At 40.8% G+C, this 24885-nt stretch overlaps 1 protein-coding gene across 1 annotated transcript; it reads left to right on the top strand.

Annotated features, from left to right (window-relative positions):
• The first annotated feature begins 61 nt into the window (after nucleotides 1-61).
• Nucleotides 62-24104, top strand: INTS7 (integrator complex subunit 7). Its single transcript, XM_063391011.1, has 20 exons — nucleotides 62-204; nucleotides 353-482; nucleotides 1282-1428; nucleotides 3923-4060; nucleotides 4514-4560; nucleotides 5051-5250; nucleotides 6315-6437; nucleotides 8978-9095; nucleotides 10012-10146; nucleotides 10735-10832; nucleotides 11479-11718; nucleotides 12406-12543; nucleotides 13255-13461; nucleotides 17085-17279; nucleotides 18029-18132; nucleotides 18517-18585; nucleotides 19673-19805; nucleotides 21017-21115; nucleotides 21920-22105; nucleotides 22989-24104. Exons 1-20 carry the CDS (start codon nucleotides 114-116, stop codon nucleotides 23274-23276), a joined length of 2886 nt encoding a protein of 961 aa, XP_063247081.1. The 5' UTR covers nucleotides 62-113; the 3' UTR covers nucleotides 23277-24104.
• Nucleotides 24105-24885: the final 781 nt, after the last annotated feature.

Genomic DNA, 24885 nt, shown 5'->3' with positions numbered 1-24885 from the left:
CGCGGGGGGCGGGGCCCTTCGGGCCGCACCCTCCGCCGGTTCCCGCGGCCGCGCCGCGCGGGCGGGGTCAGGAGCGCGGCCGCGCGTGCGCGGGGCGGTGGCGAGCGGCAGCAATGGCGGCCAGCGCCAAGTCCTTCCTGGCGGACGCGGGCTATGGCGAGCAGGAGCTGGACGCCAACTCCGCCCTCATGGAGCTGGACAAAGGTGAGCCCGCGCGGGCTCGGAGCTGTCGCCGTCCTGGGCAGCGGGGCCGGGGTGGGGGCTTGGTACGGTAGGGTTTTATCCGCGGCGGGGGGCGGAGGAAGGACCCGGGGCTGGAGGTACCTGCGGTAATTCCTGCTGTCTCCTTTAGGCCTCAGGTCTGGGAAGCTCGGGGAGCAGTGCGAAGCCGTCGTTCGTTTTCCGAGGCTCTTCCAGAAATACCCGTTCCCCATTCTCATCAACTCGGCGTTCCTGAAGCTAGCCGATGTGTTCAGAGTGGGGTGAGTGCTGTCGGTCTGGTCCCGGGAACGCTCCGTGCCTGGCAGTACCGCTGCTCTGAGTCTGGGATGCCGTGCTTGCCTGACAGCACCGCTGGGTACCCAGCCTGCAGCTTGATTGAAACTTCTTCAGTGGGCTTAAGTAACTGAGTGATAACGATACAGTCCCTTTCTATCTATCCTGATTTGAGGATTCTCTCCCTGACTGGTTTAAGTTCACTGGGGTAAGTTTTGCTCCATAAACACATTCAAATCATAATTCATAAAGGGATGAATAATGGCATGTGCAAATTTAATCTCTAACAAAGCTCGAAGCAGAGCTTTTCCAAGTGCCTGCTGTCTAAGTGATGTATATAATGGAATCAAAGCTGCTTTGTAAAAGCTTACAGAAGTGTATGTTGATGTTGTGGAATCTTTGCGCTTGTCTTCAGGAAGGAAAATAAATTTGCACAGCACTTGACAGTGGTAGTTAGACTTCTCTGTCTTAGTCTTGGATGTGTTTTTCCAACAGATTTGGATCCCTATGTGTGCACTAAACAGGCATTTGCCTACAGTTCTCCTCACTGACGTCAACAGGTTCACTTCCCTGGAACTGGGCTTTAGTTTGACACTACCTGAACTAAAAAATAAAGCAATAATATATTAATAGTTTCTTTCCTACTATATCAAATGTTTCTAAAGCATAGACATTTCATTGTTTTAATTTGGTCCCAAAAGTTGTAGTTAAATAATTTTATTATTTAAAGTCCTTGAATTTTTGTTACAAGTTAGCTGACAAAGAAATGTGTGTATTTTCTAACAGGAACAACTTCCTGAGGCTGTGTGTGCTGAAAGTGACTCAGCAGAGTGAGAAGCACTTAGAGAAGATCCTAAATGTGGATGAATTTGTCAAGAGAGTTTTCTCAGTCATCCACAGCAATGATCCGGTTGCTCGAGCTATCACACTCCGGTACGTATGGCATTTTGTATGGCATGAGTGATGCTGGTTTACTTCAGATCTGGTGAATGATTCTGATTTACTTCAAACTTGTTGGTAGCTCTCAGTGTGCTCATCTGGAATCACAAGACCAAGTGCAAGGTCAATGTGCCCATCTGGGCCAGGGCAGCCCCTGGTATCGATTGAGGCTGGGGGATGAACAGACCAAGAGCAGCCCTGCCCAGAAGACCCTGGGGGTGCTGATGGGTGAAAACGTGGACATGACCCAGCCACTGGCAGCCCAGAAAGCCAAACATGTCCTGGGCTGCACCAAAAGGAGCCTGGGCAGCAGGCCAAGGAAGGGGATTCAGCCTCTCTGCTCCCTCTGGTGAGACCCCTCCTGCAGTGCTGTGTCCAGCTCTGGGGTTCTCAGCACAGGAAGGACATGGACCTGCAGGAGGGAGTCCAGAGAAGGCAACCGAGATTGTGAAAGGGATGGAGCCCTCTCCTGTGAGGAAATGCTGGGAGAATTGGGATTGCTCAGCCTGGAGAAGAGAAGGGTACAGGGTGACCTAAATGTGGCCTTCCAATACCTGAAAGGATCCTGCAGGAACGATGTAGAGGGACTTTTTACAAGAGTCTGTAGAGACAGGACAAGGGGGAATGGATTCAAACTGAAAGGGAGTAGGTTAGATAAGATATTGGGGGGAAAAAAATCTTTGTTATGAGTGTGGTAAAGCACTGGAACAGGTTGCCCAGAGAAGTTATGGATGCCTCATCCATTAAAGTGCTCAAGTCCAGGTTGGATGGGGCTTTGAACAGCGTGGTCTAGTGGAAGGTGTCCCTGCCCATGGCAGGGGGTTTGGAACTGGATGGTCTTTAAGGTCCCTTCCAACCCAGGCCACTCTGTGATTCTATGAGTGAAATAAAGGAGGCTTTTTATACATGGCTTATAGAGTTAAAAGCAAAGACATCTGTCTTTAAAAGGTGTGAATGATAAGGATTGGTGATAACAAGAACAAGGTTATTAAGCACTTATGATGGTGAGAATTTTGTGGATGGTCCCAGGCAAAGCAGAATTTGCAGTTTGAAATTTTGTGTATTCCAGAGAAGAGAGCTGCATCTGTTGCATGCATAACCCAGCCAGTAGCTATATGCCAGGTATCATATTGTGCCTAGGATACTTTTAGACCAAGTGAAAGTGCTTCCTTTTGTGTTAAAGTAGTTTTTGTTAACTTGTAACCAAAACTTACCGGAACCTTGCTATGCTTGAACCTATTTTTCATTCAGCCTTGTCCTAGTTAGAACTGCTATTGATCTCTGATCAATAACTTCTAAGGAAATGCTGTTATATTACTGGTTGCTGTGAGCTTATGGGAATCAAGTGGGAAAACAAAATTAATCTTTCATGTCCCTGACACTGGTTTGGTGTCTGTGTCTCTAATGCTATCCAACATAATCCTCTTAACTGCATCTTCCAGCCCCTGTGCAGGTGAATTCAAGTGTGAAGAGAGCACTTGTCTTTTTCTCTTTGTATTCTTTTTGTGTCTAGAACTGTTACTGATTTCACTACTGGGAAATGGGAGGCATTAATAGGGCTTTGATTGATAAGGTCATATATCCATTTCTTTTTTCTTTTGATATTTCATTTGAGATCATGCTTTCTGGTGTCTCAGAAATCTGTAAATACAATTATGTCTGCGTGGTTTTTTGTAGTTCCTTTTAAGTGTTCTAATATAAGATTGCAGTTGTTGACTGGCATTGAGGTAATCTTCACAGCCTGCTACAATTTCCAGGAATCCTCTCAGTTTGCAAAAATACTTGAATTACTAAGTAATAGATTCACAGGATACATCAAATAAAATGTTAAAATTGCTGTTGGTACAGCAGTTTCAGTTTTAAATCTTCTGTTTACTTTTTTTTTTCTCCTTGAATAGTGTCAATAACGAAGAACATGTTGAAAGAAGGATCTGCTTAAACAAAACTTTGTGGAGTTTTATTGCTAGAGGACTGTGTAAATATTTCCACAGAACTAAACTTACCATCAGTATAAGTACTACATTCTTCTTTTAATTGGATTATGCTAAATATGCCTGAAAGATATCTTTGAAATATTTTTGGCAAAGTATAGGTTGATTTGCTACTTTTCTAGTAGTTACACAAAAAGTGTTGCACTTTTTTCACTAATAACCTTATCTTACATCAGTGAAAGATGTTGGGAATAAATCACACCATAGTGAACTCTTAATTTTAAAAGAGTTTTTGCTAAGTTTCTCACTGTGCCAATTTCAAGCTAAAAGGTATCAAAATGTAATTAAATTTTTATCAAACCACTGACACAACCCACACAACAAAATCTGTTACATTTAATTACATGCTTATTTTTAGCATTTGTTTATTTCTGTAACAGTCATGAAAGAACACATATTTATATAAATGTAGCCTTTTAACCAGTCTTTTTACATTTTAATTTGGTTTCATAATTTCTTCACGTTCTTCCTGATTTTGCTGTGATCTATTTCTGTAGGATGTTGGGCAGCATGGCATCTATCATTCCAGAAAGGAAGAATGCACATCACAGTATTCGCCAGAGTTTGGATTCCCATGATAACGTGGAAGTTGAAGCTGCTATATTTGCTGCTGCCAACTTTTCTGCACAGTCTAAGTAAGAGCTATATTTTTTTTCACTTTTTCCTATTACAGAGAATGGAAACTCCATTAACATTGACAAACTTTACTATTTTCTGTCCTTTATAGCAAAACAATTACGTGCAATAATGATGTAAGGAAATCTGAATACAAGTTCAGCAGATTTTTTTTTCTGAAATCAAAAGCTCAAATATAAGATTGAGAACTGGAATAGCAGCTTTAATCATGAATTATTTTACAGAAATTACATTAGCAAAATGAAGTGCTGCTTCTCAGTTTTTGAAAGCTTTCATTTTCTCGTTTGGTCATGCCTGTGTGCAGGGGTTCTGAAAAGACTTAGGTTTTGCCAGGCACTCTCTTGTGTAACAATTAGTTGTTAAAACAGTGTTTCATAGTTAAGTCAATTTTTTTAAATTTTTAATTGCTAAACTTATTTTTTATTTCACCTGGTACTTTTTTTTCTCCACAGGGATTTTGCTGTTGGAATATGTAATAAAATCAGCGAGATGATTCAAGGTAGGTGTGTATGTTGAATGATAAAGAGGAAAAGCTTTAATTTCTCTGAAAATTCTTTATTATTCATGTTTACATATTGGATATCAGAATCCTGTTGCCCTTAGATTATTCCAGTTTTTAAATTAGCTGACCAACAATCTGTCTGGTTATCTTAAATACTCCTTAAATTTAAGTTTTCGAAGCACCTGTTTGGTACAGAATAAAAGCCTGTCTATAGTGTGATGAATAGACTTGCACAGACTCTCATAGGTTGCTTCAGAGGAGTTAATTTGTCAGGAGCAGCTTTCTCAAACAGTTAATTTAGGGAGCAGCCTTCTCAAACAACCATGAAAGTGCCTGATAGTGCTGTCATTTCACACCTGGCTAGAACAGGAGTTATCTGAAGCCACTACAGGTGTTCGCACAATCTCCTTTCAGAGATTTGCCTCAGAACTGCCAAAAAAAGCCAGCCCAAGGACTAACTCTGGCTGTGTTTCTTTCCTTCCTGCAGGTTTGGCCACCCCTGTGGACTTGAAGCTGAAGCTGATCCCTATTCTGCAGCACATGCACCACGATGCCAGCTTGGCCTCCAGCTCCCGGCAGCTGCTGCAGCAGCTGGTGACATCCTACCCCTCCACCAAGATGGTCATTGTCACCCTGCACACCTTTACTCTGCTTGCTGCCTCCTCTCTGGTTGACATTCCCAAGCAGGTAACTCTTCCTAAGGCATGCCTTCCTCTTGAAGTACAAAATGCATTTTAAAAACACTCAGATTCTGCCTGCTGATCAAAATAAACTGTGGTGGCTGTCTGCATTGGCTGCTCCTGTGTGCTGTTGAGGAAGAGTACCCTGAAAACTGCTGCTGCCTTTATATTTTTTGCCCTTTCTGGCTCCATTTCCAGGTGACTGTATCAACACACTCTACCTTTTTTACAGTTGATAACGTGCCTTTTTCTAAATCAGGGATTCAAATCAACAAGGACAGATTGGCATGCAGAAAAATAAACACCTGACTTTTTCTGAAAATACTTCAACTTGCCTGTGGAAGCCAGGCTTCACTTTGCACTTCTGTATATTGTCTTGGGTTATGGGTGTGCCCTTTGCCTCTCTTTCATACAAACACATGAATATTTCAGTAGCATCAGATGCATTTAAAGTGTATTTCTTGGAGAACTTTGAGGAATTTCAGTCCCTTAAATTCAGGACTATAAACCAAGTAATGGGAAAGCAGTGATGGAAGACTACAATGCTTTTTATGCTCTGATAATGAGCTTTGTGGATGTGCTTTATAGAGCAGGTCTGAACACAGTGACACTTGAGACTCATCCAGCGAATCCTTGTAAAGGAGTAATGAAAATCTGTTTGCTTTCTTTCAGCCCTGTACAGCTGTGCAAGGCTGGTGTCTGTGACTGTTAGATAATAGCATTGATCTGGCTGAAACTCTGCTGTGGCTCATTTCTGTATTTCAGATGATGCTTCTGATGGTACAAATCCAAGTCTAATGAAACAACATTAGAACACTTATGTGCTGCTTTTATTTTTTTAATGGCAGAAAACATGGAGATTTAGGCTGTATTTCTGCAGCACAACAGCCAGTTCTGCATAAAACTGATGTAGCCAGGGTGGGGATGGAGACTAAAACCATAGCTGGCATGTTCATGCTTTTTCAAGTTAGTTTTGGCTCAGTGTGCTCAACATTTCTTCCTGAGTGCTTTTGAAAATACTTCTTTATAGCAGTAGCATCACTCTCAAACAATGAATTTATTTTCTTGCAGATTCAACTTTTGTTGCAGTACTTGAAAAATGACCCCAGGAAGGCTGTGAAGAGGCTTGCAATCCAGGATTTGAAGTTGTTGGCCAACAAGACACCACATACATGGAGCAGAGAAAATATTCAGGTCTATATGTTTTTTAAGCTGAAGTTCATGATGAAAATTCCCAAGGAATTGTAGAATTCTTTCCAAATTTTGGGGCTAAAGAAAGGAGTAACATGCATCTCCATACCCTTAAGTTAGGTTACTCTGCCAAGCAGACTAGCCAAGTATTAATGAGCAGTTCATAGAATGTCTTCAGCTAAATAAGCTGACCCTCAAGGATCAAAGCTGAAGCATCATTACTGAGGGAAGGCTTGTGCCTTGTAGGAGGCCTTTGTACTTTGAGGAAGCAGCTTTTCCATGTGACAGGAGAGCTGAATGCTCACACTGATGTTACCACACTGAGTGCACACCAATGCTCTGGTGCAAACAGAGCCTCTGGGATTTGTCAAAACATGTCGTCCAGCGAGGTGTACTTGAAGGGACAAATGGAATTTTTGAGAAATGGAATTTCATTTCTTAGAACTAATGGTTTTTTTTTTCAATACTAGCCTTGTGAATCCTGTTGGATCAATGGGAAGGTGTTTATAGTGCACCTGTGCTGTCTGGGGAAACTAGCATTATATTGTAGATATTACTGCTGCCTTCTTTCAGTCATAGTTGCATTTTTTTTTCTCCTTTCCCTTTTTCTTCTAGAAGTGACCATGGAAAATAACTTCAGTTTACATTAATGGGAAAGTAAATATGTCAAGAACTTAATGGCACAGGGTTACAGCTCTACTTTTTCCTGGGTCATTTTTTCTTTGCTTTTGTTACTTTTGGAAGCTACTTTGGTTCTGTGCTGTTGGAGCATAAGGCAGCTGGGGGGAAAACCAAGCACATTTTCATTAACAATCGTGTGAGAAATAAAAGATGTTCTGCTTTGTCCCCAGGCTTGGAGATGATGATTTGGAGTGTGCAGAGCTTTTTGCTTTAGTGAACTGCTTTATTCCTCATAATGGGTTAACTCCAGAAGTTTATTTCCTTTTAGGACTTCTAAGGAATTAGAAATTTATGGATTTTTTTGCAGGGAAAATGCTGCTCTATCTCATTATATTTCATTGGTAGTTATCTCAGTACAAGCGAGAGACATTGATAACTTGGCTTTCATTGCCATGTAGTGTTTTGAAGTAAAGTGGGTGTCCTGATGGTTGAAATGCATAGGGAAAAAGCTCCACTGATGTCAGAGCTAAGCCAGTGACTAGGTTAAAACAAAACTAATTGTCTGAAGCTTACTGCTGCTTGCTGCATGGCATACAGAAATAATAGGAGTTTTTCTGACTTCTGAAATCAAAAGTTGGCATTTTGAGTTGGGAAGTTGTTCTCCCTAGTCATGTTTATACAACTGGGACTGGAACAGAGCCTCTTTTCCCGTGGCAAGGCCTGCCTCTTGTGCCTTTTTACCAGCAGACATTGGTAAATTGATCAGTTTCTTCAGCATTTTAAGTCTGTCCTGTGTAGCTCAGTTAGGAAGTTTGGTCTTTGTACTGTGGAGGCTTCACTGCTTTCTAGACATCAGCTTCAGAAGCTGCCTGGAGCAGTCCATCCTGCTAATTCCTCTGTGCTCCTGGCAGTCTTCACAGTTACTGATTCAGAAAAGCCCTGAGAGCTGATCTGATAGCCCTGGAGTAAAACATCAGTGTCTTGGGAGACATCGAGACTCATGATCTACCCCAATCATTAGATCTTCCTCTGTCTGTTGATGCCGTTCTATTCAGTGGATTAGCAAAAATACTAATTGATACAAATCGCAAGTCTGTTTAGAATTTAACCCTTGCACAATACATATACCTGATGAGAACACCATGGGGTTTTTTATGTTCTATGGAACTAATTGTGTTGTTTCTCCTTATTCTGTTACTGGCTCTTTGTCATTCAGTTTTTGCTCTCTAAAGCAGAATATACTGATATTTTCTATTTATGTCTCATAGTACTGTCCCTCTTGTTGACTAAAAAAGCATCCAAAATCACTGAATGACTCAATTGTGGGCAATGTTGGCATAAGGAATTGAGAACAATGTGCATTTTAAGAGTTACTCAAACCTAAATGCAATAAGGCCTGTGGTAACATCTGGCAAAAGGCACAAATGTAAGACAGAAGTTCTACTACAAATGAGTTAAGACATTAAATACACCTTAATTTATTTATCAAGAACCTTAAACTCCTGTTGGACACCAATATTGCTAAAGGAAATAACACTTGCAACCTTCTCTTCAGAGGTGTATATTTATGTAAAACATTGCAGACTGTTACAATGCAAAATAATCAGTATGACTTGAAACTGTTTTAAAATCTTGTATAGTATTGGATCAATGAGACCAGATAATATTTTTGCCACTGATTTTTAATTAATGAATGACTTATAATTGATGTTTCCTAGCATATAGGACCCACTGTCACTTTTCTGCCACATCCTCAGTCCTCTAAACCAGATGCTTGAGGACTTGACTATTGATTTTAGTACAGTATTTTCTGTGGGAAAATCTTGATTCTTAAAACTTCTCAGAGAAGTGCAACTAAATTTTTCATACAGATAGCTCATGGGACTTCTTACCTCTGTATTTTTTTTCCTGCTGATTTTTAGGCACTCTGTGAATCTGCTCTCAACACTCCTTATGACAGCTTGAAAATGGGCATGTTAACTGTTCTTTCCACGTTATCAGGGACCATTGCCATTAAACAGTACTTCAGCAGTGCTCCAGGTAAGAAAACTGGATTAGACCTTTGGCATTTTAATAGCTTGGTTTTCTGCTGCTGATCAGTTTAATCTCAACACTTTGTAGCATTTTCTAAAACTATCTTTGAACTTCAGAACACTGAGAGTCAGACTGTGTTCATCGTATGTACACTTAAAACTGTATACTCATGATTAACAATGGTTTTGTTGGTACTGTGGTGTATGAAAAGGGGTTTTGCCTTTGGGTCTTCAAGTTTTCTTCATTTTGTGAAGAAATAGATTGCCTCTCAAATGGCTGACCTGCATTCTCCTTAAGGTGCTTTGAAACCATGGATTTGCATAATTTTTGAGTAGCAGGGAGGCTTCAAGGTGTAAGAGTGGGCTGGCATGTTACTCTTCCACCCTTGTGGGCTCGACCTACAGCAGTACCAGGTGAACCTGTCTGCTTTGTGACAGTATTCTGGAGAAATTGTAGAAAAAGAGTAGACATTTAAAAGTGATTCAAGGTATCTTGTTCTCAAAATTATGATCACACTCTTCTTTTTTTCTTCTTGAAACCAGACTGCCCTAATGAGTGTTATGAGCTCAAAGATATGGGCTGCAGACATGAAAAAAAAAATAGTACATCCTCTTCAGTCATTCTGGCATGGCTTAATAATTAATAAACTCACCAGCTTTTTTTAATCAGACATAATATCTGAGTCCTGAAACATCAACCTTTAGGTCCAAGTGTTCTTTCTCATGTGTCTAACTTGTGAAGTGTTCATGAATGAGATAGTCTCTGGTTTTGTCTGAAGAGAGAAAAATATTTTTATCTTATTGCTTAAACATAAGAAAAAACCCTAAATCAATATAATTGTTTTGCAGAAATGTAGTTAAAGATCTGTGGTGTATTTATGGGCTGTGCAGTTTTATGTTCCATTTGCCTTGCTTCTATTCAGGAGCAGCAGCTACAACTGCAAGGTCATTTGATTTGGTGAAGCTGGCACAGGAGTGCTGTTACCATAATAACCGTGGCATTGCAGCTCATGGAGTGAGGATTCTGACCAACATATCAGCCTCTTGCCAGGAGAAAGGTGAGGGAGAGCAAGGGCACTGAAGTGGCTCTTTGCAGGCAGGCTCATGCACTTAACATGTGTCAACTCATCCTGTCTGTGCAGCTGGCTGTAAATGTGTCTGATCCCTCCTGCTGGTTAGGGAGAACGGGGACTCTGATCTAGCAGGGAATACTCTGTATGGTTGGGAAGGTTCCATCTTGGGTTTATCAATGGTTGGGAAGGTTCCATCTTTGTCTCATTCAGAGAAAATTACTGCACCCAGTAGAACTCGTGCTAAATGAATGCTTGTTTTACCTTTGAAAGGTAAGACTGGTGAATTGTTGGTCAACCTTTGAAAGCCCTTTGCACAAAGTCTCTTGCAAAATAAGAACAGGGCATTTAGAAGTCTTAGTCCCAAGATTTATGTGTGCTTTGCAAGTGTCAGTGTGGCTGCTGCATAGTTACCCGAGACATGGAATGGCAGAATTGTTTCTCATCAAAGTAAAGGCAAAGTAGAAGTGTTAGAAAGATTCTTAACTGTCATGACTGCAACAGCAGTGCAAGCATTACACCAGCTGTGGTCAGAGAACAGAAGAGAAAACAAACTAACTCTTTTTCTTTTTGTAGATCTTCTGCCTTTGGAGCAAGATGCAGTTTTTGGCTTAGAAGCTCTTCTTGTTCTCTGTAGTCAAGATGACAGCCCAGGAGCTCAGGCAACCTTAAAGGTGACATTACTGTTGTCTTCCCCTTCACAATTGTAATTTATAAACAGCTTGTATAACAGAGAGGGTGGTGTGCACCAGATCCTTTCTGGATGGAAGCATAACAGACTGGAGGGAAAAGAAGATTTTTCTGGTTTGTCCATGATCAGAGTTCAGAGCAGTAGAGAAAGAATTCCTCTCAGCCATAGGATAAGAGGATTGTTGCAGTTGGCAGGGAGCATTCCTCTCACAGGAACAGCTGTAATAAAACATGAACATTGGATGGAGGTGCCTCTGGAGGATAAAGAGAACATTGGAGAGAACTTGCTTTTTGGAGATGAAGATGCAACGTACATTATCACCACATTCTTATAAATGATTATTCTTATTTTCCCATTTCAGAAGCAATCAGTAGTTTTTCTAGTTACTTACCTTAAAGGCTGGTGGTGTGAGAGACTTCTAATGTTTCTTGAATTTGTGGTGTGTTTTTTGTGCTGCTAGCTTGGGGACAAAGGCTTGGGCTCTTAGAAAAATCTCATCTTTTGTAGAGTGCATAGTTCTGCAAATACCAGATCTGTATTTCTGCAGTCCTGCTTGCAGCTTGCATGCCTGGCTTTTTTGGTTTACAAGACCTTGTGCTGATTGCACGTGTGGCCTGTGTGGGTTGCAGATCACGCTGACGTGCATGGTGAAGCTGGTGAAGTGCCGCCCTCACCTGAGCCAGTCCGTGGTGGAGTCGCTGCTGGCACAGCTGCACAGTGCCCAGGACAGTGCCAGGATCCTCATGTGCCACTGCCTGGCAGCCATTGCCATGCAGCTGCCTGTCCTGGCAGATGGCATGCTGGGAGACCTGATGGACCTCTACAAATTAATTGGACAGTCGGCCACAGATAAAAAGCAGGAGCTCTTGGTAAGACCTCCCTTGGTGGATAAAGTCTGTATAAACAATTGTGGATGGATTGGATTTTAAAAGGCAGCTAAGACATTTGTTATGTGTCCAGGTTGATGTGCCAGTCTGTAGCCACTATTTTCAATTTTGTTTTAACTTTTAACACCCTATGTTCAGTGTAGAAATACCTCCCAGATGGAGCTGTACTATGCAGTGCATTCTATTAGATTTTCCAGCAGATGGCACTGCTTAAGCAAACCTGGCTATTGAAATTACTGGGGTATCTCTAAAGTAGTGGTTAAAGGCCAAATGGCAGCTACCTCCATTTATATAGGATGCTCTGAGGCAAATGACTTGATACACTGTAAGGGAGAAAAATGCTTTCATCACATCTACTTGGAAAAGAATTTGAATTTTAAAAAAAGATTTTACAAGCTGTCTGTTAATTTATTTGGAGCATTTGAAATATTTCAGCTAAAAGGCAGGGTAGAGATTCTTTAAATGAAAGTTACTTTTATCTACAAGAAATACTTGGATTGCTGTAACTATTTAAAAGATATATGACTGAGAAGTTTTGTAGTTAAAATATATATATATGTAGTCTTTTACATAGTTTTCAGCCCAAAGTAAAACAGAAAGGGCTTTTTTTTTTCTTCTCTTTAGTTACTGAAATATAACTTGCTTCCTCACTCCTCCACTCTCCACTAGGTTTCTCTTGCCACAGTGATATTTGTTTCCAGTCAGAAAGCTTTGTCCACAGAAGTCAAAACTGTTATCAAACAGCAGCTTGAGAATGCCTCCAATGGATGGACAGCCTACAGGATAGCCAGGCAGGCTTCCAGGATGGTAAGTGAAAATACCTGGAGAAAAACGGTTTGCTGTGATTGAAGGGATGACAGGGATTTCTGTGAAGTGAATAAGGAAAATTGTAGGACTTGGGAGGAGGAAGTGAATGGGGGAAAAAAATAAAAATCACTTTCTGTCCTGATTCTCTCTTGATTCCCTGGAATGCACATTCAGATATTTATCATTTGGGACACTCATCCCATCAAAATGTTTTTTTCAGTTGTCCTTTTGAAGTATTTGAGAAGGAAGTAAGTGATGTCCTGGCACTTTCTTGAGCACATACCTAACCTGTATTGTCTAGCTGCTCTTCAGAATGTCATGTATGGTTCTCTTTAATGTGAAGAAAGGAAGAAAAATATACTGTTCCCCTTTTCCCTTTAGTAAATTCACAGCTGGGGTTTGAATTACATAGAAACTCCAGTAGGAGATGCTGAGGTAAATTTGGTTTTTTCTCATCTTATTGAATTATCTTAAATAAAAGATAAATAAATACTATACCTTTTTACAGGCTGGTATTTCTTTAAAGTAAGCACTTGTGCTTTTATTTATTATTAGGATTGCTAGAACCAAATCATTGGAAAAAGTTTCACTATTTCTGTTTTTGAGCTGGGATAGTTCTGGAGATGTTCTTGTTTGCTTATTTGTGTAAGGTTTGTAGCAATCCCCAGCCTTCTTTCAGGTTCCCTTTCAGAAACATTCTTATCATTACAGGGCAACCACGACATGGCCAGAGAACTGTACCAAAGCCTGCTGACTCAGGTGGCTTCAGAACACTTCTACTTCTGGCTGAACAGCCTGAAGGAGTTCTCCCATGCAGAGCAGTGCCTGTCTGGCCTGCAGGAGGACAACTACAGCTCTGCGCTCTCCTGCATTGCCGAAGCCTTAAAATCCTACCACAAAGGAATAGCCTCACTGACGGTCAGCACACAGCTCTGGGGGTGTCTCTGGCTGCTGCAGCAGGGCTCCTTGGGTTCTGTTCTGAACTCTCTGAAAAGTTCTGAAATACCCCTGGCGTCTGCCAGACTCTCCTCTGCAAGCATCTCAGTTGTAACACACTGAGTCTCAAGAGAAATGATCCTGTAACTCAGCCAAGTGTGATTAGCTAGACTTCTCTTTGCTTTTTCTCTCCCTCCACCCTTCATTTCCTGCCTTGATCAGATCATATGAAATGTGACAGATCTTGTTTAATTAAAGTTACAGTACTTATAATTTTCCACTCCTTGCTTTGGGTGAATAAAAGCTGTTGTAATAGTCAAGCCTGGGAATTGGCCTAAATTGGCTGCTGTCTTCTCAAAAAATAGAGAAGGATTCAATTGTCTCCCTCCCTCCTGCTGAGTTCATGTTGTCCTCTATTTGACAATGTGATCTCATGGAATCCTAACAGCAAGCTAGTAAGAAGAGGGAAGACAATTCAATTTCATCAAATCCAACTGGTACCTGCTTTTATGCAAATACTTTCTGTTTCTCTGAAGTGGTAAAAATACCAAGAAGCTGTGTGATGTCTGTGAATGTAAACAAAGAAAAGCATTGATGATTAGGGACCTAAAGTTCCTACTGTAAAGTTGCTTCTTAAGCAAAGATGATCCAGCTTCACACAGTACTTTCATATTTTAGTTTCCATGAAGAAATCTTTACATACAGTTTTCTGTATGCCTGTTCAGTGAAGCTGCTCTATTGTTTTAGTTGCTGGACAGTTAGGGTCGTGACAGTTCAGACACTAGTGTTTAATGAAATTCAGCTATTACTATTTATTAATAAAATGTCTCTGAATAAGCTGAAAGGACATAAATTTCTACCTTTGTCCTCTGAAAGACCCATCATTCCTGAAGTGTTTGTCTTTAACTGTTGGCTGAGTGAATAAGGCTTTTAATTCAACCCTTGGAGATTTCTCTAACATCGAGAGGAGGACCTCATCTAATGAGATGTTAATATTTAATACAGGCAGGAAAATAACTTGTTTAAATAGGTCATACTGTGATCCAGTAATTTAATTACCTCTTCCTTGGAGTTTGGGGTGCTTTTTCTGTTGAAGGATTCCTGTCTTCATCTCCTGTGCTGATTTCAGTTCCTGTTGACATAGTGCTTTTCTGGGCACAGTGCCCTCCTTATGGATGATTGTGGTCCAGAGCAGTAAGCACAGCCTTTGTAGGTTAGAGGGGAGGGAATTGGGTTTTACTGCAGGTTGTTGCTAATTGTTGCATCACTCTGGACAACTTCCCAGCCACGCTTGAGTGTATCAGCTGTAAAAGGAGCCACTCACTGCTTGTCTATGGAACTCAGCCTCTCCAAGGGGAGCAAAGTGCCATGAAACACACGTGAGAGCCTTGCTGCTGAAGGCTTTTGCTCTCTTCCCTCTGACTTGAGCTTTCCCGTTGCTGCTATTTCAGTGCAGAGCATGACTCAGCCCTGCTGGTACCACACACCAGTGGTGCATATGATGAGTCTCATGTAGCTGCTCCACTGTGTAGCTGGAAAACACAGTGTCAGGAAATCTCTTGCAGATGTTCAGCCAGCCCAGTTCAGCAACGATGAAATATTCAGACAGTGCCTTGTTGGGAAATTTCTCAATTCCTCCTTGATATGCATAAAACTCTGCCTTGCACTGCAGAGTGTTCTTTCATGGGAGTTAATGCACTTGAGGGAAGGAAGTCCCTCTGCTTTATGGATAAGAGGTTCTCCCTGTGAGAGAACAGGAACTTGTCAGGGAACATATTGACCACAGTCCCCATCTGTCTTCCCGTGTTGCTGAGTTGGTACTGTCTTGCTTGGTTGTAGAGTTAGCAAAGGTTTTGAATGGGTCCTGCTCTTTCTGGCACAGATCATGTGTCTCATTGGAAACATTGGGTTTATTTTTCACTGCTGGTAATCTAGAGAAGATACAAAACTTGAACAAAGCACTTATACAGCCATAGGTTAAGTAGCACCAATTCCAAATATGTCAGTAGCAAGTGGTGGTGTTTGAAGAACTTGGCCGAGCCAAAGAAATATTTGTCACTTTCAAAAAGAATTGTAACTCACTTATTGCCCATGGCAGATAAGGTAAATTGTAGTATTAATGAGACAAGCTTGTATTTCCATTACAGGAATCAAGTCCAATTTGTGCTACTAAAAATGTCTGGGGTTTCTGATATGAGTACTTCACTCTTTAAAAGCATGTGGTCTCTGTGGAGCAATTACAGTGCAGTGTAGTCCTCTTCCTCAGAGGGTTTTCTGAAACCATCCTTGCAAAATAAACAGAACAAGTCCACTTCAAAAGGGATTTTTTGTGCCCTTGGAGAAGGAAAAGCAAAGTGATAGATAAGAGAAGCTTAGTAGTTTAAATATGAAATAGCCTTAATTTTTCAGTTGAAATCTAGTTCAGTAGTTTAAAGTGGTTACAGTGGGCTGGTGTTTCCTCACTTTAGTCAATAATGGGCCAGTTGTGAGATGATGTGATGCTTTGTGAGTAACCAGTTAGCTGGTGTTCTGCCAGCAAAGAAATGGTTCTTAGTAAGGTTTTGGGGTAGATTATAACTTATTGCTTTGAGAAGTGACCTGGTGAGGAATAAGAAGCTCTGGGAAAGATAGGCATGAGTCTAAGAGAAAGTCTTAGTGCTTGGTTTCTGGAGAGGGCTTGTTCTTTTCAAAATCCAACAGTTTAAGAAAAATAAGTAGTGGAATTTTGGCTTAATTAGGATCTATTACTTAATTAGGATCTATAAACTGCAGTATACCCCCTCCCAGGTGTCCTAAGCTGTCACAGATGCTTCTACAAGTCAGATAAGGTCTTGGGGATCAAAGCTTCATAGAACTGTATTTTCTGAACAATAGCAGCTTGTCTACCCTCCTGGAATTCTGTTATTTACTGTTCTTAGTTACCACTAGACCGTGTCTCTTGCCTTCATGAAATGCAAGGTTCAGTGCCTTCATAATGTTTCCATCCATCTCACAGTTCCAAACAAATCCATTTCACAGTTCCAAAAAAATCACGCCTTCCCCTTGCTGTGGGTAACTTCAGCCAATTCCTTCTCTTCTGGCTGACACGGAAAATCACTACTTCAGCTGAGAGAGTGGGAACAAGAAGTGGTGAATAAGTGGTAGTTCAGAAAGATTTAAATGTAAAGGCTAAGTGTTGTGGAGAAAAATAATTTGAAAGGCTGAGTAAACAGTTTGAAAGACATTTCTTAATGGATTCTTGTGTTTCTTGTTTGCCAATTCAGTGTACTTTTTCTTAGAGTAAAGATTCTCTGGCCTAATGTCATTTGAAGCCTAATGGCTTGGCCTTGGAAAAAGAGAAAATAGTATTTTAACAGCTTAAGTCATATTTGATACAAGGGTGACATGCTTGGAATATGCCTTAGTAATTATGTAACTTCTATGTCATGTATATTTAGTATGATTGAAGCTGGGCAAACCTGTTAAATGTCGTTTAAAAAAACCCAGCTTTTAGAATTGAACTTAAGTATTCAGTTTTCTGATGAGACTGCTCAGTGACACTGCAGTGTAATTTTATCATTTTTGCTTTTGACCTAGTTTGCCAACATCCTATTGCTGTGTTTCAGGCTGCTAGTACGCCACTTAATCCTCTGAGCTTTCAGTGTGGTTTTGTGAAACTCAGGATTGACCTTCTGCAAGCTTTTTCTCAACTTATTTGTACCTGCAACAGCCTGAAAACAAGTCCACCCCCAGCTATTGCCACAACGATTGCAATGACATCAGGAAATGATCTGCAGAGGTGTGGACGCATCTCCAACCAGGCATGTGCTCCCCCCTTCCGCTCTTGTGCAGTTATGATTTTGACTCTGGTAGGAATTTTGCTTCTCAGCAAACATATTTGACAAAAGAAATGAAAAGTAGCTGTGAAATGAGTTTTTTGGAAAAAAAAACTGTAGCAGGCTGTGTTTTGAAGCTGAGTGTGCACGTGTGTTTTCTCCTCCAGTCACGCACACAGCTTCCAGGGATATGCACGTAGCAAGTCCCTTGGTACACTCAAGCTTGCAGCAAGGCTTTTCACACCTTGCTTTGGAACACCTCAGGCACCCTGAGTACACCAGGGAAGAATACATATTCCTGAGGATGATTCTGCAGCTCCTTTTGCTGAGAGCTGGCAACTGCCCCGGTACTGCACAGTCCACCAAGGAGGTTTGCTTCTAAATCCATGTAGCCTGTGAGAAGGAACCAGTGGGTGGGTGGTCGTTGAAAGACAGAGCAGTTTGATTTACCAGTAGGGGATGGAGGAGGTTGTTGATGGAGGTTTTTTTTTTTGCTTTGTTTTTAACCCAAGGAGATTTTGTTGGTGCAGGAAAAATAGCTGTTTAATGTGTGCATAACAGTCTGTCACTTTGGTAATCTTTATCTGAGTGAAGAAGCAAGAACTTCATAAACTTTGCTCCAATATGCCACCTTATTCCTTCAGTGTTGTATGTTGCAGTGCAGTGGTTTTCTGGGTGTGTGGGGTTTTGTTTGCTTTGCTTTGTGCTTTTGCCTAGTAACATTGTCTCTGCAGATGAAACACTCCATGGAGGAATTCCGGAACTTGGCTACACGGTATGGAGATCTCTATCAGTCATCTTTTGATGCAGACTCAGCAACTCTAAGGAATGTAGAACTGTATCCTTTAAAAATCCTGGAGTTTGTCTACTTCCCTTCTCATGTGGACAGCACGAAGCGTAAGAATCCTCTTTTCTATGAAGACTGCCACAGAGTAATTTTGAAAGTTAATAATATAAAAATTAGCTGCCAATTGCTTAAAACCTATTTGAAAATAAACATTACCATATTGTTGTTTGGAATTACTTGATAAACAAGTTATGACACAAAAATTGGAGCAGCATATAACTTGGTATTTTCACAGTTCTTGCTCTTTGTTCACTAAATAAGTAATGACTGTAGGATTACTTCACAGAAGTAAGGAAAAGTGCCACTAAATACATGGCATTTCTTGCTTTAGGTACCAACTTTGAAAGACTTTTAACTCCTTAGTATTAATATCAGACAACAGCAGAGCTGCCTGTTGATTTCACATGCAATAGAAGCTCTGATTTTGGATCCAGAATCTGCAAGGTAGGTTTGATAGTTAACTGTATACTCCTGCTTATTAATAAATCCTTGGAGCTTTAAACCTAGGAATTCAAGGAATGTTCAGAAAGTTTCTCAGTAGACCTTTCTAATTATATTCTTGAGGATCTCTTGCTGCTGTGCTGTACCTGGCAGACTGGGGACTCTCTTTTGGGTTCTGCATTTCATACTGATTTTGCTCCTGAGAGCTCTATACTGGACTTACCTTAAATATAGACTTGAACTTTTAATCTCTCCTTTAGCCACTTACTTCGTGTCGTTGTGTGTTAGATCCCATACCTGTTGCTTGCACTTGTAAGTGCACCTTAGCTTCCTTCTGTTGTGAAATACAACGGAAAGAAGTTGTATTCCTTCCAAACTATCCTATTTCCAAAGCTGTGAAAATGCATGCACTAAATTAGTTCAAATTTTTAATGTAAAGCCATCACTTGTGGCTTTTTTTCTAACAGTGAACTTAAATCCACTAGAAAACAACGTTGAAGAACTGATGAATTGAATCACTCTTTAAAACTGCCAGGCTGAGATTCAGTGGAAAGTACTTTGGATAAAATCTCTCAGTGATTTTATAGCTGGTAATAAAAGTGAACATCCTAAGTCACTGAGTAGTACTCATTATGAATTAATTGCTTAGAAAGTGAATTAGTCAAATTTGTATGAAGCTGGGTGTCTATTCAAAGGAGGAGATTATAAACTTTGAGTTTTAGTTTTAATTCTGACTGGCATTCTTGCTTTGTGTTGTGAGATTTTCATGACTGTCCTAAAACACTGCAGGGTTAAGTAGAAGTCAGGGGAAGTAAGTATGCTGAGTCTGTTAGACCTGTCACTGCTTCAGCTGAGAGACTGGGGACAAGAAGTGGTGAACAAGTGGTAGTTCAGAAAGATTTAAATGTAAAGGGCAAGCGTTATAGCAGAACAATAATTTAAAAAGCAGAGTAAACACTTTGAAAGACATTTCTTAGTGGATTCTGTGTTGTAATGTCTTGTCACATCAGTTTGGTAGTGTGCCTTCCAGGTTATGACGAGGAAGGTAAGTTAGACATAATGAAAAGTTTCATTTTTTTTTTTTTTTTAGTTTCCAGGAATATAGCTCAAATGGAACAGCTCATGTTGAAAGCGAATATGAAAGAAGAATGATGTCTGTATTTAATCATGTACTAGAGGAAGTGGAATCCCTCAACAGGAAGTATGCTCCTGTGTCTTACTTGGCAAGTAACAGTTTTAAATGTATATTGTGTAGGGAAAGGGGCTAAAACCCCAGAACTCATATATCTGTGGTTGGCAAGAAACTGGGAAGCATTCTCAGTTGCTTAACATTGCTGACACAAATGGTCTCTACAGAGCCACACTTGTTTAAAAATACTTCATGAACTATTTTGCTAAGGCATCTGTAACCCTACTGGTCTGATTAGAAATAATCTTTTTAAAATTGTCATCCTAAGAGCACAGCAAATGCTGATAAGGTAAGAGATGATAAGATAAGGAAGCAGATGCTGATAAGGTGCTGTCAGGTCTCTGCCAGACCCCTCACCACACTCACATTCAAACACATTCTCTTTGTTTATGTTGTTGCTGTGAAGGAATTCTGCTGCTCCCACACAGCAGCCTAGCTGTGGTCCCTGAGCTGGTGAACACTGCTTTGTGAGTGCAGCATTTCTCTTATCAATGCAGGTCATCAGAGCACAGTGTGGAGTGTGCTGGGTGCAAACAGCGAGCTGATAACGCCCTGTTTGCCAGGGCTGGTGGGTTTGTCTCTTACTGCTCATGAACATCATAAAGCTGAAGTGCTCCTTTGTGGGAGCGGGGTCCTTTGTTTGTCATGGCTGGCATCTATTTGTCCTGTTTCTAACTCCGACAGTCCTTACCAATTCCAAATACAATAAAAGAGTAAATCATATAAACCACAGCAAAGGTAAACCCTGTAAACGTAGTTGTGGCTGGCTCCACACCAAGGCAGCTTGGTGACTTCAGTGGAACTGCTTGTGTTCATCTGAGCCAGAGGCATGGTGTAGCAGGGAAAGAAAGAGGCTTAAAACTTCATTATTGCATTAAGCTGTGATAGATGCCACTCTTTTTGCTTGGAGGGGAGTTGTTTTTTATAGTTTTTGTGTATGAGTGTTTCAAGCAGATCCTGCTCTGCCGACTCTAACACCAAGACTAGAAAGATTTGTATTTTTCTTTTGCTTGGCCTCCTTGTTTTTTCCAGAGCAGAATACCTCCTTCAATAAGGGGCAGAACATAAACAGAGAGGCTGAATGTAGTCACTGTCACCTTAGTGGTTGTAATTCTTTGACTGTATTAATATATTTTTGGACTTAAAATGGAAGTTCCTGCTGTTTCAGTACCTCAAGTACATGTCTTTTTTCCTGTGTCATGAGTTATATTTTTTCTCAGTTGTTTTGGCTCTTGTTTCTTGCAGCATACAGCTTGTCTGTGCAATGCTGTCATTGCCTTGTTGAAGGTGCCTCTTTCATTTCAAAGGTACTTTTTCCAAAAGCTGCAGTCTACGAGTATTAAGGTATGTACTGCTCAAATAGGACCTCAGATTTCTCTTTACAGAGCCTTTCATGAGACAAGCCCTACTGAAGGCACAAAGCTTCAGCATTTTTAGTGAAGATACATAACTCAAATAGTATTTAGATTAATCTGTTAGGAATAACTTGAACAATATGTATGGCTGGTTGTTCTGAACCACTAGACTGTCACTTAGGCAAGTGGGATTCATTTCTTTGATTGCAAAGCCTTAAAGATAAAATGTAGCTGGAATGTTTGTTGGTTTTGAGTCTGCAAAGCTAAATAATTCTGGTCCTGGGAGGGCAGCTTTATAGATTTGTATTGTTTTTTTGTCCTTTTCCTTTAGAAAGCAATGTTCAATATCTTGGAAGAAAATGGTCATATATATCAGCTCACTGACTGAGAATGACTGTATATGACTATGGTTGTGGGGTTTTTTGTTTTATTCAAGTGCTCCTTTTCTCTGGGAAAAGTGAAAGCCTTTAGTTTTTTAATATTTACTCTTACTGCATTCTGCTTGTTTGTTCAGCTTCAGATACTTGTGGCTATTCTGTGGAAGATTTTTTTCCACATGTTTTGTAGAAGTAAATGAAACTGATACAAAGATAATATCTGGTATTGCTGATGATGTTTATTAATTAATATAATAGTGAGTCTCTGATAATGTCTGTGTTTCCATTTGCTGATTTTCCTACCCAAGCTCTCTTTGGAAATTTTTCTCTAAGAAGGTGTCCTGTTTCATCCTTGAATTTTGTTTGCTTTTCTGGATGCTTGTAATTACATTTTGATCTGCTTACTTGTGTTCCAGCTTGCTCTATCCCCATCTCCAAGGAACCCAGCAGAGCCTATAGCAGTACAGAACAACCAGCAGCTGGCCCTCAAGGTGGAAGGAGTGGTTCAGCACGGGTCCAAACCAGGCCTTTTCCGTAAAATCCAATCCGTCTGTCTGAATGTCTCTTCAGTGCTGCAGAGCAAATCTGGACAGGACTATAAGGTGTGGATAGAACAGAGTCAGAAGGAGCCTTAAGCTTTTTTGCCGTTTTTGCTGTTCTTTTGTTTGACTCTGGGTAGAAGAATGTCCAGGAGGAGATGAATGGGTGGTTCTCTAATCCTTTCACTCCTGCCAGTTGACATTTGAGCACTGGCCAGAGCCAAGCGTAACGTGTGGAGGGGATCTGGGATTTTTAAGTCTGCAGTATGTCAATACCCTTTTTTAACAGCTCTTCTTTCAAACAAAGAGGCTTTGTGATGTTCAGAACAAGTCATTAGGAATCTGCCTGAGATGAGGAAAACTCAGTTATATATCATACAAAACTCCACAGGGGAAAAAAAACCCCAAACCAGGAGTAGATAATTCTCTACCACATAGTCTCTAGAATTTTTTTATAGTCATTTTTAAGGTTCTTTTATTTTGTTTGTGGAAGTTGTGAGGATAGACTGTCCAAATCAAATAGCATCTGAAGAGACACACATTAAATTTAAGTCAACACTTTTATCAAGGATTGCAGGATTGCATGCCTGAGGTTTAGGTTCTGCTAACATGATACTTAGTGAAAGGCGGGTTTTGGGGTTGGGTTTTTGTTTGGTTTGTTGTTTGGGGTTTTTTGAGGAGCAAAGGAGAAAATCAATGGCTTGTAAAAGAACAGGAGTAGGAAGTGTGTGATGTTAGACTCACATTGTGGAAAGGTAGAACCTCAGGTAGAAGTAGAACCTTGTCAGCTTGTCAGGTTGTCTCAAGTATGCACACGTATTGGTTTAGGAGAATTGAGGACAGACTTTTTCCTTTTTTCTCCTCTATCCTTCAGATGGAGAGCTGAAAACTTATTTTTGTCAGGTTTCTGTGAAATGGTGTTTTAACCTTCCATCTGTGTTCTCAGATTCCCATTGAGAATATGACCAATGAAATGGAGCAGAGGGTGGAACCGCACAACGACTACTTCAGCACCCAGTTCCTGTTAAACTTCGTCATCCTTGGCACCCACAACATCACCGTGGAGTCCTCTGTGATAGATTCAAATGGCATTGTCTGGAAAACTGGGCCTAAAACAACGATTTTTGTTAAGTCTCTGGAGGATCCGTACTCGCAGCAGGTCCGTCTGCAGCAGCAGCAGGGGCAGCCTCCGTCCCAGCAGCAGCAGCAGAGAACGGCGTACTCGCGCTTCTGATGCCACAAGTGACTCCGTCCTGCTCAGCTGGTACTGCAGTTTTTCTTGGACACTTTTTTAAAAAAAATTTTTTTGAAGACTTTTTATTACAACCTTCTCCTGGAAAGTCTCAGATGCCAGTTTGTTGCTTTTGAAATTAGCTGGGGTAAATTTGAACTTGATTGAGCAGAGGCAGCTGTTGGAATTTGGAGTTGTGCTATTCCTATAAGAACTTCCACCTGATCTCTAACTTGTGTTTACAAACCCATTTCAGCAGGCTCCACAAACTGCAGTAACAGGGGATACTAAGAGCTTGTTGACTGGAACTTTACATGTTTTTTGAAGCACACATAGGTTCTAATGTCAGGCTTACAAGACACTGGGGAAACACTTCATTTTGGCTGGTTACAGAAATGAGTGTAATACTAAGTGTGTATCTGTTAATGTGAAAGAATTGGCAGGAATATCCAGAGATTCTTTTTCTGACATTTTAATAGCAAGTTCCAGTCTTTGGCTGGTGGATGTATGTTGTTACAGTTCATCAGCACTACTTAATGCATGCAGCTGAAAGAAAAAAACCTGCAGTTCACTTGTGATACCCAGTCCCTGCAGAGGGAGGAGACTGGTTGAGGGGTTGCTGTCTGGGGAGTCCTACAAGAGGCAGAGTTTTACAAGGGGGAATAATCATTGTTTCTCAGATGATCTGGAAGATATTACTGTGTTGTTTTTAAATTTTCATCCATCTGTGTTACTGAAGCCTTTCATTTTGTTGGGGTTTTTTAATGTGCTCTTTTAAGAGGGAAATTAAAATAAATGACAACTTGCAAGTTAACAGCTTTGTTTTTTAAAAGGAGTCCTTTATACCAAAACTTTGTAAACTTATGTATTCTTTGACCAACTTGCAAGCGTAATTGTTAATTTTACAAGATAACTTGAAATAGAATTTTGCCAAGTCTAGAAATGGATCCAGAATAATCTTGGAAATACACTGCTTCATACATAGTTTTCACACTTCCTTTGTGGTATAAAAGGCTGAACTGTATCCAGACTCACAGGCAGTAGATCACATAACATGACCTTCACCTGGTCTTCATAAGCAGTCTCTGCTTATATTTCACTCTGCAGGAAAGCAGGACCCTCACTTGAGTGAGGAGGAGGAAGGATGGCAGTTCTTACATACTTGAGCTTGTTAATCCCTCCTATTGAAGCAGAAGTGTTTATTAATTTCTCAGCAAATGTAAAGATAAGGGACAAAGCCTTCATGGTTTCAGGATGGAAGCTATAGTGTTGGTTTAAAGGGTTTTAAATCACTCACTTTGTGAAAAAAATCATTACTGTGATGGCATTCCTAGAGTTAAGCTAACTTCTCTGCTTGAGCATGCAGGAGCCTCTCTGGCAGTCTTAATTCCCACCAGAGACCTTGGCAGCTGACACTGAAGTCCCTTCACAGCAGGCAGCTCCAGTGAACCCACAAATGCCTCACTTGACCCCCTACACACCCTGGCTGCATTTGATGCTCCACACGGGGCTCAGACCCTTGCTCTTGAGATCAGGAGTCTCATGCTCTACTAGCTGGGGTAGGAGTAAGGCTGGGGCTGCTCAGGAGTGGTGTTCACCTTTAATGCTCCTA

Source organism: Prinia subflava, chromosome 2 (genome assembly GCF_021018805.1).
Source record: "Prinia subflava isolate CZ2003 ecotype Zambia chromosome 2, Cam_Psub_1.2, whole genome shotgun sequence".
Lineage (NCBI taxonomy): Eukaryota > Metazoa > Chordata > Aves > Passeriformes > Cisticolidae > Prinia > Prinia subflava.
The sequence above is the reverse complement of the archived record's forward strand: the minus strand, read 5'-3'. Positions and strand labels throughout refer to the sequence as shown.

Excerpts from the sequence above, each read along its gene's own strand:
- INTS7 (XM_063391011.1), top strand. The coding sequence starts at position 114 with ATGGCGGCCAGCGCCAAGTCCTTCCTGGCGGACGCGGGCTATGGCGAG. Across the intron at positions 5,251-6,314 it reads TGGTTGACATTCCCAAGCAG|ATTCAACTTTTGTTGCAGTA; the intron begins GTAACTCTTCCT and ends ATTTTCTTGCAG. Across the intron at positions 19,806-21,016 it reads ATGCTCCTGTGTCTTACTTG|CATACAGCTTGTCTGTGCAA; the intron begins GCAAGTAACAGT and ends TGTTTCTTGCAG.